General features: G+C 44.0%; 1 protein-coding gene across 1 annotated transcript; it reads right to left on the bottom strand.

Annotated features, from left to right (window-relative positions):
* Window positions 1–380: 380 nt before the first annotated feature.
* LOC115392292 (cytochrome P450 2F3-like) lies at window positions 381–9,988 on the bottom strand. Its single transcript, XM_030096878.1, has 11 exons — window positions 9,822–9,988; window positions 8,841–9,003; window positions 7,439–7,591; window positions 7,197–7,357; window positions 4,745–4,813; window positions 4,572–4,676; window positions 1,608–1,743; window positions 1,345–1,430; window positions 1,104–1,205; window positions 872–1,013; window positions 381–781 (listed from the first exon to the last, which is right to left on the bottom strand). The coding sequence occupies exons 1-11, from the start codon at window positions 9,981–9,983 to the stop codon at window positions 597–599; spliced, it is 1,464 nt and encodes a 487-aa protein (XP_029952738.1). The 5' UTR covers window positions 9,984–9,988; the 3' UTR covers window positions 381–596.
* Between the last annotated feature and the right edge of the window lie 6,152 nt (window positions 9,989–16,140).

The following is a 16,140-nucleotide window of genomic DNA, read 5'->3' as shown; positions in this document are numbered from 1 at the left end:
TAAGAATATGAGAAAAGGCTTTCTTTTTGGTTGGATTAAAACTAAACAAATCGTCCATGATATTGTCAGGGAGCCTTTCGGGAAAACCTGGGACAGAAGATGAACTAAAATGCATCCTTTTTGATTCCTGCAGATTTTCTTTGTGCAAACAGACCCTTTGACCATTCCTAATAAATCTCGGAAATGAAGAATTGTTGTGGAAATTCTATAAAATAAATTCACCAAGGATGAGTTTTTGTATCTCCAATTCCCAAGAAATGTACATCACAGAGATACACAGCAGACAACAAGGGACACAAAACGATGGAAAATGTCAAGAGAGGCACAAAGAAATCACATGCAAAAAGCGAGAAACCAGATGAAAACACGTTCACGTTTGTTTAAATTATTTTCAGGCTTGAGATAAACAGACAGTTTTATTGTGGAGAAAACAGAATTGTAATGCCAAAGCAATCTTTACCGAAAGCTGTGCTTTAACCACGACCCAGAACCATGAACCAGAATGAAAGAGAGACGCATGTCACATGATCTACTTCATCTTCCCGTTGAGCGGTGCCTCGTGCACTTCCTTTTCTTCCCGGTGTTCGCGCACCGCCTCATTGGGACCTGAGCTCCACCCTCATGCGATACGGTCTGGTCGTCATGGTGATCCCGTAGACCGGAGTGAAGTCTGGTTCTCCTGCGTCTTCGGGCCAGATGAACCTGAACTTCCTCAGCAGAGTGACCAGGATGAGGAAGAGCTCCATGCGAGCCAGACCCTCTCCGAGACAAACCCGGGGACCTGAGGACAGAAATCAAATCAACCTGCTGGATTTAGGAAAAAACATCACAGATCCTTTTGGAATGCGCCAAAACGCTGCTGGTTCAGGACCTGCAGAGAAAGGCATGAAGGCCTCCGGCTTGAAAAACTCTCCCTTCTCGTTGAGGAAGTTCTCAGGGGTGAATTCATGGGGGAACTTCCACTGGCCTTCTTCGCTCAGCACTGAGCTCAAATTCTCCAGGATAATGGTCCCCTGAGGAAAACACAGACCAAAAGAAAGCAGCGGTGAGAGTTTTGCGGCACCTCGTGTTTTCCGAAACCTGCTGAACCCGCCGACTCTTACTTTGGGGATGGAATATCCCATGAGCTCAGTGTCTTTGGTGGTGTGGTGGAACACGCTGAGGGGGACGGTGTTAGCCATCCTCTGCGCTTCATGGATCACAGCCTGGATCAAAAACAACAACACATTCATCTGCTTGTTCAAAAGCATGGATAAAACAGTCTGGGAGATCAATGGATGATGTTTAAATCATAACAAAATTCATGGTTTGAAGAAAAACGTAAAGCATGATTCTGTCCAGCACCTGCATGTAAGGCATGTTGTGTCTGTCTTCATAACAGGCCTGCTCCTTCCCTCCCAGCACCCGGTCGATCTCCTGCTGACACTTCTCTGAAAGCAAACAGCACACAGCGTGTCCTTTATTCTCTAATACTAAACGCACTGAACACCACTGTTGTGACGATGCAAGTCGATCACATATGAAGGATACTTTCAATCACAGATAAACAGAAACAAGGCAGCAAAAACACCCAGGCATGTCTGAAGAAGTGAAAACCACCAAGCTACCTTGTATGTGTGGTTTGGTCAGAAGGTGAAGCAAAGCGGTGAGCAGCGTGTTGGAGGTGGTGTCAGTCCCAGCGCCGAGAAGATCCAACGCCAGAGTGACCAGCTGATCCTCTGAAAACGAAGACTCGTCCCCTCTCTGCGAGGTGAACACACTGCCGTTCATGTCTTGACTGATATCAGCGGAAAATGAGATCTTCACTTCAGCTTTCGCTAATTTATTTAGCGTGATCCCTGTTCTCTGAGTAAAATCAGCTATTCTGAGCAGCATGACTTTGCCTCTATGTTTCTTTGTTGTTAAAGGGGTCAAACATACGGCCCGTGGGTCAAAACCGGCCTACAAGAGCATCCAATGTGGCCAAAAACCGAGCAAACTGTACAACAACTGGCTTTGTATTCAGACTACAGTGATTTTCATTAGTAACTAACTTAGTTTTGTCACAATATCAACAGGAGAAGGTTATTTTATTGGTCTGACGTGTTTTTTTTTGTGCTCTCGGTCTTGAAGGAGGCGGTTGCATCGTTTCCTCCTCTCCTATCGTTCCTCCCTCCCTCGCTGCTTTGTCCTTCGTCTCTCGTGGAGCTCTGCTTGAAACTCCAAATCCAGAATGGAATTGATGAACGGGTCTCTCAATGTGATTGACGGGACTGTTTGAACGAGCAGCAGAGGTGTGGGGGAGCTGCCTGGCTGGACGGGAGTCTGGCTGCTGGCCGACGTGGTGCAGATGTGGGAGACGACCTCATCTTGGGATTTATGATGACGGGTCTGATGGTAATCGGTCATGCACCGGACCGAGCTGCTGGAAATTGAAGAGCGCAGCCAATAATGTCGCCCAACAGCTGGAGACCTTGACCAACAAGTGGCTCGAAGGAGAGATGAACCGATAGGTCGCAGTCAGGCGCAAGATGGACAAATTAGTGCAGAATGACTGTGGACCTGAACTGAGCCGTGAGGTGGATCCATCTGAGAAGGGGTTAATTTCTCCTCCCGCTAATGACTTAGAGACGGATGGACCTTCAGTAGGAACACAGGGTCTGTTTTTTCACTCCGCAGGATTCAAGCAGAGAGAAGCCACCTCACCGAGACCCTGAAGGCCGGATGGAGGCCTGTTAGCCTGTTAGCAGCTGAAGAGAGACTCTCTGAGACGGCTCACCGGCACACATAAACTCTGAGAGTCCAAGCTCACCACACACACGCACACACACGCTCGCACGCACGCACGCACACACACACACATTTGTACTTACATCGTTGTGAGGACACTCATTGACATAATGCATTTCCTAGCCCCTTACCCTCACCCTAACCATCAAAAATAAATGCCTAACCCTAACCTGTGCCCTAAACCTAAACCCAATTGTAACCCTAAATCAAAAACCAAGTCTTAACCCTCAAAAAGGTCAAAAAGGGCCTGTTGAAAAGTGAGGACCGGCAAAAATGTCCTCACTTTGCAAAAATGTCCTCACTCTGTTGGTGAAAAACAAATTTTGGTCCTTACTTGTGGGTATGTACAAGAACACACACACACACACACACACACACACACACACACACACACACACACACACACACACACACACACACACACACACACACACACACACACACACAGTGTCTGTCTTATTTACGAGGGGGGACCCAAAAGAAACCGGACTAATTCTATTAATAAAATAATACAATGAAGTTCCGACTTTGGCCGCTAGATGTCGCTACAGGATAACCTCATGCATAACTGTGCCAGGTTTGGTCTTCCCCAGTGATGCGGTTAGCTGACAGTCATTGTGTATGTTGACAGAGTTATACCCCCTCTTCGATTTTTCAAGATGGCGGATACCCACTGATAAGCTCTCTGTCAAAACATTTTGTTTTTTGTTGGGAAAAACAGCGGCAGAAACGCCACCATGTTGCAGACATTCTTCAAAGGAGCTGTCCGTGATTCTGCACAATTCTGAGCGATGACTTCAGTTTGAAATGTTGGCTCCGCCCCCGAGCTCTCTGACTGGTTCCTCACATTGAGAAAACCCTCCCACTCCCCCCTCCGCTCTGCTCCCACTCAGCGTGCACGACGCTACATGCACATCCCGTACGCGTGCACAATCCTCCGGAGGAAACACAGCAGAAGCCACTTCGACTCTTTTTTGTTCAAAATAAATGGCCACTTCGTCTCAGGTAAACCATATTTCACCTTGTCGCTGCATGTTCAATGCAGAAAGTAGCTGCAGAAATGAATTTGTAACAGCAAGTGGAGGTATCGCCACTTTCCCTGTCGCTCCTTCGGCTTCCATGCTGGTCTGTTTACCGGTGTCGTGCACGCGCTGAAGACGGCCTCGCTCCGCCCCGCCCCCCCCGCTGCTGCTGCCGCCAGTGGAGCAGAGAGGTCGTCATGCTAAATCCTCAGGCAGCGCTTTGCGGGGCCAGATATCCCACACACGCTGAGCAATGTGTGATTTTTTTTGTCACAGAAATGTAGCATGGACTTCCTACTACATGATGTAAAAAGCATTTTTCTCGTCCTGGTTAAATTAAAATCGCAGATAGCGCCTTTAAGAAGGATTCTTAGGGTGTCTGAGTGGTTTGGGCCGTTTAAGAGTAATCAGATTACATCACGAAGACCAGGCAAGCAGAGGACGACAAGCCGCAGCAGCGGAGAGGTAAGGCAGGCATACAGGCGGGGGAGGGGAAATCGAAGTCCTATCTTAAAGGCACAGCTACGCACGGTGGCGCCGACTCTTCTGAACAGTGAAAATCTCGGGTGCAGCGTTGTATTCAAGCCAGAGGAGAGTATTTTGAAGGTGCCAGTTTCAAATAATTGCGAAAATTAAAAAACAAAAAGTTATAACCAAAGTCCAGTTTCTTTTGGGGCCCCCCGTCGTATGTGTGGGTTTTTCCCTCCTGGTTTCCTCCCACGGCCCAAAACATCTGTGTTTGTGTGGTGAATGAAGCATAAGATTCATCTGAGGACGCACCTTCTCCAGTTCGTCCAGGTAGGCGTCGACTAAATCTCGAGGATCTCCAGAGACGCGGGTGGCTTTGTGCTCTCTCAGTAACTGACGGACAAGATTTTTAACAGCCTGCAAAACACAAGTCACAATAAGAGGTTTGTCCAAATTGACCGATGAAGAGTTATTTTCAGGGTTACCTCATAATTCTTGAAGACTTTCCTGAAGGGCAGCGGCAGGTTTTGAATTATGGGTAAAGAGTCATAAAGCTGGAGAAAAGAGAGACAATCATTTGATCATTTCTATAGTCTCTCATGTTTTCTTTTTTTCCCAAACATCAACCTTCACAATAATTTGACATCTTGACTCCTGTGGAAAAGGCATGTATGCATTATATGGGAACATTTTCTCGTCTCTCCTTCTCTTCAGTCCGACGCTGGGTTCACACTGGATGTGTTCCAGCTCCGGTCCGGACGCCGCAACTAATCCGTACTCATTAAAATCAATGCTGCAAATGCAATTCGAATGATGGAGGAAATATTAAACATAATACTACCCCGAGATCCATGCACTTTATATCTGGGTCTAATACCTGTAGGAATAATTGAAAAGAAAGATACATAGTGACCCCCCAAAGCCTCAGCAATGGCTGGACATTATTGAGGAAATTTACACCATGGAAAAACTGACCTTCCGTTTCAGAGTCAGAGAAAGGGACTTGGACTTAAAATGGCAGAAATGGACTGCGTTCAAGGACAAATCTCACCAGTGACGGAAAGAAGAAGAAGAAGGAAAAATAAAAAACCAAGACGGAAAACCTCCCCCATTATGTAATTGCTCTTATTTTGTGTTTTTGTATTTTCATTATTGTTGTTTGCAAACTGATATTTGAAAAATGTAAAAAAAAAAAAAAAAAAAAATCAATGCCGCGGCTCACACCAGACACGGTCTGGCTGCGGTCCGGCTACAGAGCCCGTCTGGAGCTCCGGAAACTTTCCACTAGCATTCTATTTTTTTCCGGACGCCGCAGCTCTACTGCGTCAATCCAGACAGAAGCAAGTCGGGTGTCCGAAGGAAACGCGATACGTGTTCCAAAATAAGTGATTTCAAAATAAAATCTGTGTCGTGTTTTTGCCTTAATATTCTTTTTTTTTTAATTCTTCTGGTAGAATACAGAACAAACAACGCGATGCAGTCATTATACGCATTAGAAGAATAAACAGTTTTGTACTTCGTCACTGTAGGAAAGTCAAACGACACCAAAATCGCACAAAACAGCTCTCTGACAGAGCAGCTCTGTGTTGCCAGATTGGGCGGGTTTCTGCCAAGTCAGGCTTCTTTTGAACACGTCGGATGGGTTCATGAAACGATTATGTGTTTGTGACGTGATTTTTTATTCTTTGTGCCTGCTTTGGCAAGGCGTAAAGATTACTATCCTAGCCGGGGTTTAATTCTTCTGATGCGAAAACTTTGGCTCGTAACTAGTTTCGCACCGTTTGGAGCAGCGCCACGAAAGTCACAGCAAAACTTGTGTAATTTCCAGGAATGGTGTGCTATGACTTTTCTCAGCATTTCGGTGAAAAATAACTGAGATAATGGCCAAGAACTGGCATTTTTTCCCCATTCATTTAAAGGGCCTGTATCATGCTTCTTTAGCTCATCCAAACCCTAGAAATGGCATTAACATGGTAATAGTTTATTTTTGGCGCTAAGGAAAAGTCATTTGGTGTTAAATAAAAGATTTTCGGGGGCTAATTCTGAAACCCGGAAGAGAAAACGCTCTGTTTCACTGAAAATCCCGCCTCTCCCCCTGTGGACTTTAACTGACAGCGTACTTCAACCAATCGGAGCTTCAAAACAAATACGTCATGCGTTAGTGCAGGGGTGCTCAATCCTGTTCCTGGAGAGCCCTATCCAGCATGTTTTAGCTCTCTCCCTGCTTCAACACACCTGAATCCAATTATTGTGTCATCGTCAAGCACCTAACAAAACACAATGATGACCCTGTCATTGCATTCAGGTGTGTTGAAGCAGGGAGAGAACTAAAACATGCTGGATAGGGGCTCTCCAGGAACAGGAATGAGCACCCCTGCGTTAGCGTCTCTAAGGGTTAGCTTTAGCTCTGTAGCTCTCGCTTCTCCACATGCAAAGACATGCGAAAATGTCTTTTTCCTGTTAGAAACTCACCAAGCGCAGACCCTTCAGACTCTTGCTCTTACATCAGTTGATGTTGCTTTCAGACGATGGTTAAAGTTTACCTCCGTAATCGGAGATAAAAAAGCGGCAACGCTGATTGCCGAGGGCCTGCGGGGGCGGGGGTGGGGGGTGGGGGTCAGAGGAAAGCGGGCGTGTTGTCTTGCGCAGGGTGGGGTGGGAGAAGAGTGGTGGGGAGGAGTTCAACTTTTGTGACGTACTTAATTTTGAAGAGTTTCAAACGAGCTGTTTTCTACCCGAAGGGAGGGGTTGCTGTAGAGAGCAGCGGACTGAAAGAGATTACTCAGACATTAGTGGAAGAAGGAAAATAACATTTTGGGGGTGGTTTTAAAGGGAAATCAACTTTGTGGCATGCTGAAAACCTTAAAAAAGTGGATTTTGCATGATAAAGCTCCTTTAAATGAGCCTCACTTCTTGCTTCACTGATGAGAAACTCACCATCGCCCATGGTCCATTGATGAGCTTGGTGTTCTCAGTTATGCTTCGAATAAACACTCGGATGAATTCATCGGTGTATTCGTAGCGAGTACCAAACAAAACCTGGCAGATGACGTTGGAGGCCACATTATGAAACATAATTTGAGGACACATAGTTTTGCCTGTAAAAGACATGAAAGAAAACTTAAGCATCAGGAAGCTTTTTTCTTTTCCTGCTGACTGTAGCGTAGCAGATTGTGTACCGATGCTCTGTTCCAGGGTTTTAATGGTGTACTGAAGCTCCCCAAGAATTCTCTCCTCCATTGAATTTTTCCCCAGTCCGAAGTTTCTGAGAGTCATCAGGGAGAAACGACGGTGTTCCTTCCACGCGGGGCCATAATCTGCCAGAATCACTCCTGCAACAGACACTCGGACTTTAGAGAGAAGAATACAACACCGTTTAATCAACCCTGCCACTTTTACTGAGCTTATACCAATAAGAAATCCAACCAACTGAAAGTACCATATTGGCCTGAATATATGACAATTTTTTTCCCAGAAACTGTATTCTTCAAAATGGGGTCATGCTATAATCGAGGACTAGGTTGTCGTTACACATCCGCGCCGCTAGATGGAGCCAAAGTACCGGTGACCAGAAAGCGAATGAAGCTTCACAGTCATATTGTCTGTGGTCACAGTGATCTGATGAAAAATGGAGGAATGTGACCATCTGGAACGAAGGAGCTTGAACGACAGACAAGTGAGCAAAGAACAGAGGCGAAGTTTTGATCCCAACGTTAAACTGATGGTTCAACGCAGCAGAGTCAACAAACAACTGCCAAGCCGCCAAGATATAGACTGAATTATTAATGTTCATGAAGTTGAATAGAACTTGAGTTTGATGGTTATAAAGTTATTTACATCATTAATGCAGTTATTGAACCTTTGAGGCTACTTATTTGCTCCTTATTCACTGAGTCATCGCCTCAGACTTTGAGAAAGAGAATACAGTTTTTTATTGAATACTGCAGTAATATTTCTTGATTTGAAATCACATGAAATGTTATCTCTGTTGTGAGGTTTCCCAGAATAATTGTACAATAAAAAGTTGTTTTATGAGTAACACTATTGTCTTCAATATATTTTTATTTTGACAAAATGATATTTGAAAAATAGGGGTCGTCTTACAATCAGAGTCGTCTTATATTCGGGCCAATACGGTCAATACATGTGAATTTAGGTGGGCAAAACTGCAATCAGGATCATTTAAATGTGCAGTAAATACAGTGAAGGCATTTATATGCTGAGAGAAAGTACACAAGAAGAGCTGTCCAAACTGAAAATACACTGTTCTGGATGCTGCAGGAACCATAAAAGTGGATTTGTACCTTTTTCCAGAGATTTGAGGTTCAGTCAGAGTCTGGCCGAATTGATCCTAAACTTCACCTCTCTCTTTTTTCTTACTGAAGCTCGTAAGGACTGAAGACTTTGTCTGCATTCTGATAAACTGCATTCTAGGCATGTCGGGTTTGGCTGTATTTTCATCCTGATGTCTGATTCTGACCGACAGGTTTTCAGTGGAGTGAACTCTGACACAGGTATTGCTTGTTGTTGCTGCAAAGTGGTTGCATAAGGTCTGCGTGAGGCTTGACTTGACCTCTTCACCTTGAGACTTGGTGACATCATTAATGAGCATGTCCTGAGGTCGTCCAGCAAAATCTGCACCCTTGATGATGATGGCTTCCTTGACGGCCTTCAGGCCGTTGACGACCACGGCCCGCCGGGGGCCGAGGTAGAGACTGTGGACATCGCCGTACAACTTCCGCAGCTGGAAAGGAGCAAGGTGACATGACAGTTTGAGAAGAACTCAGCTCAGCAGTTAAAAACAGGATTTGTTGATGTCCACAAAGTGCTTCCTTTGAGGTAAGTACAAGGTTCAACCTCAGTGAAGCTGCTTATCTCGCCAGATATCACTGACAGTTTAATTCAGCGGTGTAAAACCTCAAGACTGTGAAGAGAAATTCTAATATTTCAATACATTTCTCTCACATGGAAATCAGGAGGATTCATTATCTTACATTTGTGGTTTGCTGGAGTGGACTTGTGTTTTTAAATGGCATCACTGTTTTGATGTGACCCTTCCTGCAGGTTTCAGTAGATACCATCTTTAAGCTGATCCTGTCAGACCACTGCAAAGATCTGATGACTTCTCTAAAGCATAAACAGTTGCAATGATTCTGCGTGACTCAAACTTCCTTTGAATGAAACATGAAGAAAAAAGTCACTATTCACTTCCTGCTTGGTGTAACTGGACAGGCAGGTTCAGGCATACCTGTCCAGCAACAACAAAGCTTCTCTCACATTATTTAGAAATTCAGTTTGAAAATAACTCAGTTCAGGAGATTGTTAAATGCACTATGTAGACGAAAGGCGTTGGCTTTATCAGCTGTGGTTCATCGACAGTGGTAAAGTCCAGTGTGTGTGACCTGCAGTGTTGGTTGGATTGGCTCCAGCTTTGCAGATTGCATACTTTAAATCAACAACAAAAAGCACCAACAGAAATGTTGAATAACTCCAGCTTGTATTTAGTATTTTAAAATGTAATAAACACACAATTCATTTGCAGTCACTGGAGTAGTTTCTTACCCTCTCCAAATCCTTCAGGGGGTTCTCAAGGCTCAGGTGCAGGAGGTTCCCCAGAAAGGGGAGGACAGGGGGTCCGGGTGGGAAGTTCTTGGGCCTCCGAGGTTTGAGCTTATAGATGACGATGCAGATGCAGAGCCACACCAACACGATGGAGACAAACATGGCTGCAAGCTGTGTGGCCCAAACTGAGCAGGTTACATGTGAGAGCTGCTTTTTAAAGGGCGGCCCAGCCCTCAGTCCAGCCCTCTCCGGCTGAGCCCTTCGTTTCACTGCTTGCATGTTTCATATGTTCATTTTTCATTATAAAAAATATATAAACAATAATAAAAGATACATACATAAACTCACCCTCCCTCAAAAACAACCCCAGGCCCACTGTTAATTCCACACAATAAGAAAAAAGAGACACATTACAGAACTTAAAAAGACAAGAACATAACACAATACACTACTGCACAAGAAACAGAAATAACACTGAAACATTAATCTTGCATATTTGTAGACAGTCGGTCAAAATAGTCCAAAAAAGACCTCCAAACCTGGTAAAATCCTCTTTCAGAACCTCTCATAGTCAATCAGATTTTTTTCCAGTTAAAGGTTAAACAGTACACTGTGTCTCATCCAATGCGACACAGACGGCGGGGCAGCATCTTTCCACCTCTACAAAATCAGGCGTCTTCCAAGCAAAGCTGAGAAAGTGTTAGACCGGGGGCGTTAGACCCCCGTCGGACCCTCGCCACTGATCCCAAATAAAGGCAAAAGAGGTTCAACAGGTATTCTGACACCCAGTACAGAAGGTAGTGCCTCACAAATATTGCCCCAAAATATTTGTATTTTGGGGCCGGAGGAGAACATCGATCACATGGAGGGTCGATCTCAGGATACGATTTGGCTAATTTACATTTGAGCAAATGCATCCGACAGACTATTTTGAATTGGATGGGGGAATGTTTTGCACACATTGAAGATGAATTCATTTTCCTCAAAACCTCTTCCCAATCTGAACTCTTTAAAATTAATTTGAAGAACTTCCTCCCAAGATCTCCGGATTACAGACACGGACGGAGATTCCAGATGTGAGAGCAGATTAAGAATATGAGAAAAGGCTTTCTTTTTGGTTGGATTAAAACTAAACAAATCGTCCATGATATTGTCAGGGAGCCTTTCGGGAAAACCTGGGACAGAAGATGAACTAAAATGCATCCTTTTTTGACTTCAGCAGATGTTCTTTGGGCAAACAGACCCTTTGACTAATAAATCTTGGAATAAAGAATTGTGGAAATTCTATTAAATAAATGCACCAACTATGAGTTTTTTGATTCCTTTTATTCCAGCTGTACTCAGAAGAGGATGCACCACTGCCATTGGTTCAGTGTGAGTTCTGAAGTTCTGAGATACAGCCTGATACCTATACCCTCCCCCGCATCAACATGTCTTAGGAAGGGACACACATTTAACATATGAAGTGACAAAGGAACAGAAATTCCAACAACCCAACCCACTTCAAGCCCCTGTGGCTGCCGATGCATTCAGAAGAATAGCTTAGAAACCACAGATACCTTGTGGACCTTACGCCCGGTCAGGGGGAGGTGCATCTGTTTAACATAACAGGACAAACAGGAAAGAAACCCCGTCTGTGAGTCTGCTTGGGGTCAGGAGGTCAGGGGGCGTCTGCCGAGGACTTTAAAGTTGCATCACAATACAAGGACAGCTACACCAAAAAACTCCATCACAGAATCAAATCTCTTGAAGTATGCATTTGGTATGTAGACTGGAGGGCTCTGAAAGAGAAATAAACATCTTGGCAACGTGGGCATTTTAATAACGTTAACCCTGCCAAAACAGGTGACCATCGAGATATTTCTTGTTCTGCTTTCGATTGCAATTTGGAGTAATTTCCTTTGAATAATCACAAATCTCTCTTGTCACCACAATAACAAGATACACAAAACTAGTTTTTGTGTATCTGGGTTTCAATGGGCTCACCTGTATAAGTAAAGGTTAAATAAATAAAAGATGTACATTAAAAAAAAAAAGAAAAAGAAATATCATCTGTCCCGTGGATTCAAAAAGCACCAAACACCTGAGATGCCATAAGTGGAGAAGAATGACTCTAAGTGTGTTACTGATTTAGATATTCTATATCCAGTTCTGACAGAAGACCCGATCTCATCCAAGGTTCATGTTCAAATTAAATTCCCCTCCGATGATGAGTAAATATGAACTCCGAGACCTGTAGGAAGCGCAGCAGAGACGGAGGCAGTGAATGGCTCAAGTATCTGTGTGGCAACCAAAAAGTAAACAGTGCATTCAATGAAATCGACAGTAAACCAAATCCACCCAAAACAAAAGAATAGACAAAAAGCCAAAACTAAAACCCCAAAACACACCCAGGTGAAACTGGCTGGTAGAACAAACAGCACACCTACGCTATTTGCAAACCTTCTGTGAAACTAATTCTGCCCAGAACACACAATGCTCAAATGAAAAAAACAAGCTCTGTGCATACAATGCAATGCAAAAATGCTGTAGGCTTACATAATAAGGCTAGTATAGGAAGTCATTATCAGAAATTAAGTTGTTGCTGTCATTATTGTCCTATACTTCAACCACTACACAATCCATTGAAATACCTGAAAGCAACATAAGAAATGTGGAAGACAGCTTCAAATAACGGGATTCCACAGGCAAACGGCAACCACGATGAAGCAGCCCGGAGGTCAGCCACAGCCAAATACCTCCAGGGGGTGAGACAGGTCCTGAACAGTCAGCTGAACGGCAGGAATCAAATCCAGGCCTTTAACTTGTATGCTCTACCAGTAATCAGATGCCCTGCTGGTATAATACCCTGGCCACTGGAAGAGATGCAAGCTACTGACATCAAGACAAGGAAACTCCTCACAGTGGATGGAGGGTTTCACCCTCAGTCCAGCATCCTGAGGCTGGACACGAAGCGCAGTGAGGGAGGCCGACGACTGGTGAGCGTCAGAGCCACCATCCAGGAGGAAACATCATCCCTCCAAGAACACATCCAGAAAATGGCCCCCAGTGACAACCTGCTAAGTGAACGCCTCAGACAAGTGAAACTCCGTGAGAAAGAAAAGCCAGAGGTGGGATCATGGAAAGACAAACCCCTACATCGCACGAACCACCGACAAATTGGAGAAGTGGCTGACATAGGAAGAACATTCCAGGGGCTGGAAAAGGCAGAACTGAAAGAGCACAGAGGCTCTGATCATGGCTGCACAAGAACAGACCCTAAACACAAGATGAAAAGAGGCCGGGGTGGATCTCACTAGACTAGATTCCAGGAGCAGAGTGAGACAGGAAGCCCCTGAAACAGTACAGCACATCACCGCAGGGGGCAAGACGCTGGCAGGAAATGCGTACATGGAACGTAATAACCAGGCTGAGGCATAGTATACAGAAATATCTGTGCCGAGTACGGGCTGGAGACCCCAGAGTCTCGATGGAGCACACCCCCGAAAGTGGTGGAGAACAACCAAGCCAAGGTCCTGTGGGACTTCAAGATTCAGACGGACGAGCTGGTGATGGCCGATCGGCCTGCCGAAGCCAGCATGATGGAATGACCTGAGGGAACGAGCTCTCCGCTTATTAAGAGTGGAGATGGATGTAAACACAGGAATGAACAGAAACCGCAACAAGTCACGTTTGACTACGTGAGATTTGGAAGATGAGGAGCCGATTCTCTGATGAAGAATCTTCTAGTGTGTGGTGAGCTCCACACTCCACACACTAGAAGCTCAGGAGAGGAAGATCTGGTGCGATCTGTCTTCTGTTGTCTTCTAGTGTGTTTCTGAATTGAGGAAGATTGAAAAAATCCTGTGATGTGCACCAGGCTTTAGTTAACTGCGCTTCGGATTGGGGAGGATTCCACACGCAGAAATGCCGTTCTCTCTCTCTTTTTTTTTTTTCTAACTTGTCCTGTTCAGTATAGAAGCAGCAGAATGGGAGTCTGGCCGGTATTATGTGCTCGACAGATCTGCTTTTCCAAGAGGAGCTTATAAGTATAAAGCTCCTCTTGTTAACTTCTTTTTTTTTAATATAATTTATTTTATTTGTTTTGACTACCAATACATAATATTGCTGGACCTGACAGGGGAACAGAAAAGTGAACAGTGAAAGGAACTAACAAGTGAACAGACAAGGCCACAACAACAAAAAAGGGGGTGAAGAGACGGAAAAGAGTGCAAGGATACGACAAACACCTTTTTTTTTGTTTTTACTCCATACAATCGGCTACCGATGTCATTATTTACTTTTATATAACTTAAAGGTATAATGGACGATGTTTTAGCCAATGAATGGCGTAAATGGTAAATGGACTACACTTATATAGCGCTTTTGCATCTGCATTAGCAGAGCCCAAAGCGCTTTACACTGCATTATCGCATTCACCCATTCACACACACATTCACACACCGTGATGCGAGTCTCAACTACTGGTCCTCCAACATGTCCATCACGCTGGAGAAATGCTTGCGTCACGCCGTCAAGCGGCTCGTAGGAGCAGCAGAGCAGGAAGGACGGTCTGGCGCATGCGCGTTTTTCAAAAAGTGAGTAACAGACGTTTGGCTTCGACTTTTTCCAGAAAATCGTCCATTATACCTTTAATAAAGTAAATTAAAGTTAATTGAAGTTTCAGTGCTTTGAAAGCAATATGCTGACATTCATTCTGGCACCTTGAGACGAGCCTGTTACCAGCTCAGATATTTATTTTTCTCTTTTAAATACAAGGATTGTTTCTTCTCAAACATCAACAGTGCTGGAGAAGCCATGGAGAGGCTGGAGCTGCACAAGCTGTCTGGAGCAGAAGCAGATGTGGGGGAACCTCCTGCTAGAAAGCAATGCAAGGCCCAGGGCCGGGCCAGTAGCAGCAGTCTGGACAGTGTGTTTGCTGAGATGGCAAATGAGCGAGCAGCAGCGTCACTGAGAGAAGCACCAGTAGGTGGGGCCATTGCGTTTGAAAAATATCTCAGAGAGGCCCTATCTAAACAAGATAACAAGCCACTGCAGTCCTGGAGAGTTTACAAAATGTGGTTTCCTACTCTTGCCAAAATGTCTCGCAAATATCTGTCAGCCCCTTGCAGCAGTGTGGACACTTAGAGGCTTTTTCGCTCGGTGACACGCATTGTTGATGAAACCAGGAACAGCATGCGGAGATGCTTCTCTTCATCAAAAAAACCTGCCTCTCACTTTTCCCAAAGAGGCGACTGAAAAGAATTAGCCCCCTCACAGATAGCACTCCACAATATTGTAATTGTTGCACTAAAAAACAAACCAAAAAGTCACTTTACCTTGTTGAAAATGAATGATCTGATGAATCTGGCATGTGACCTTATGTATAGTTACAGAATCTTATTGTCTTAAGGCAACAGAAAAAGCACATCATTCAATCATTTGCTCTTCTCTCTGTTTTGTCACACACACTGAGCAGTCTTGTTGAAATACTACACAATGAGTTAATATCCTGAACTTTGAAATTGTTGTTGTTTCAGATGTTTTGATAATTATGTGTGTATGCAGAATGCTGGTGTCAGCAACTCAGACAGTGGTTTGTTCAGATAGTAGGTAAGTAGGTAAGATTGTTCTTCTTTCTGCTCCTTTTCTTTCGTTTGTTTTGTGTCCAAACTGACATTGATGTATTTTCATCATTTTTTTGTTTTTGTGTTGTTGTTTTAAACGAAGGAAACAAATAAACTAAACTAAAACTAAAAACTAAAACTAAGTAAGTGAATAAAATTCATTTGTACAGCACTTTTCACAGAGTAGCCATCACAAAGTGCTTCACAGTGGCAGAGAACCATGTGAAGATCAAAATATGAGATATAAAACAATTAATATTATCAGGGGCTGACACCGTCGTGATGCTTCATCACTCTCCAGATCAGATCAGATGCAATACACCACAACAGACTACTTTCTACAATTAATTTAGTGAAAGTCATTCATAAGTAATGCAAATGCAGTGTAATTTATTGCCATTTGGAGACAGTAATATTGTAATGCAACTAATTACTTTCAAAAGTGAGTAACTAATAATATATATTATATTTTGGAAGTAAATTTGCGTGTATGTGTGTGTGTAGATGATAATTTCCAACTGTTTCATCTTGAGAGGTACACACTCCTGCTGTTGCCATGGTAACATGTCTCTCCTCTGGGACATTGCTTTCATCAAAAGATCAAAGCCAGCAGAGGTTTAAAAGCCAGGTGACTTCTTCATTATCTTCAGTCTAGACTGGTCTCTGACTGAGAGTAGAATAGGCTCAAAAGATTGACAGCCATCCCTGAATAA

Source organism: Salarias fasciatus, chromosome 7 (assembly GCF_902148845.1).
Source record: "Salarias fasciatus chromosome 7, fSalaFa1.1, whole genome shotgun sequence".
In the NCBI taxonomy this organism is placed as follows: Eukaryota; Metazoa; Chordata; class Actinopteri; order Blenniiformes; family Blenniidae; genus Salarias; species Salarias fasciatus.
This window is presented reverse-complemented; position numbering and strand designations above follow the sequence as displayed.

What these genes read in the sequence shown, in the direction of transcription:
- LOC115392292 (XM_030096878.1), bottom strand. Translation starts at nt 9,983, where the DNA reads ATGTTTGTCTCCATCGTGTTGGTGTGGCTCTGCATCTGCATCGTCATC. An exon ending in TGATGTCACCAAGTCTCAAG is followed by an intron (nt 7,592 to 8,840) that starts GTGAAGAGGTCA and finishes TGTCTGTTGCAG; the next exon opens with GAGTGATTCTGGCAGATTAT. An exon ending in GACCAAACCACACATACAAG is followed by an intron (nt 1,431 to 1,607) that starts GTAGCTTGGTGG and finishes GTTTGCTTTCAG; the next exon opens with AGAAGTGTCAGCAGGAGATC.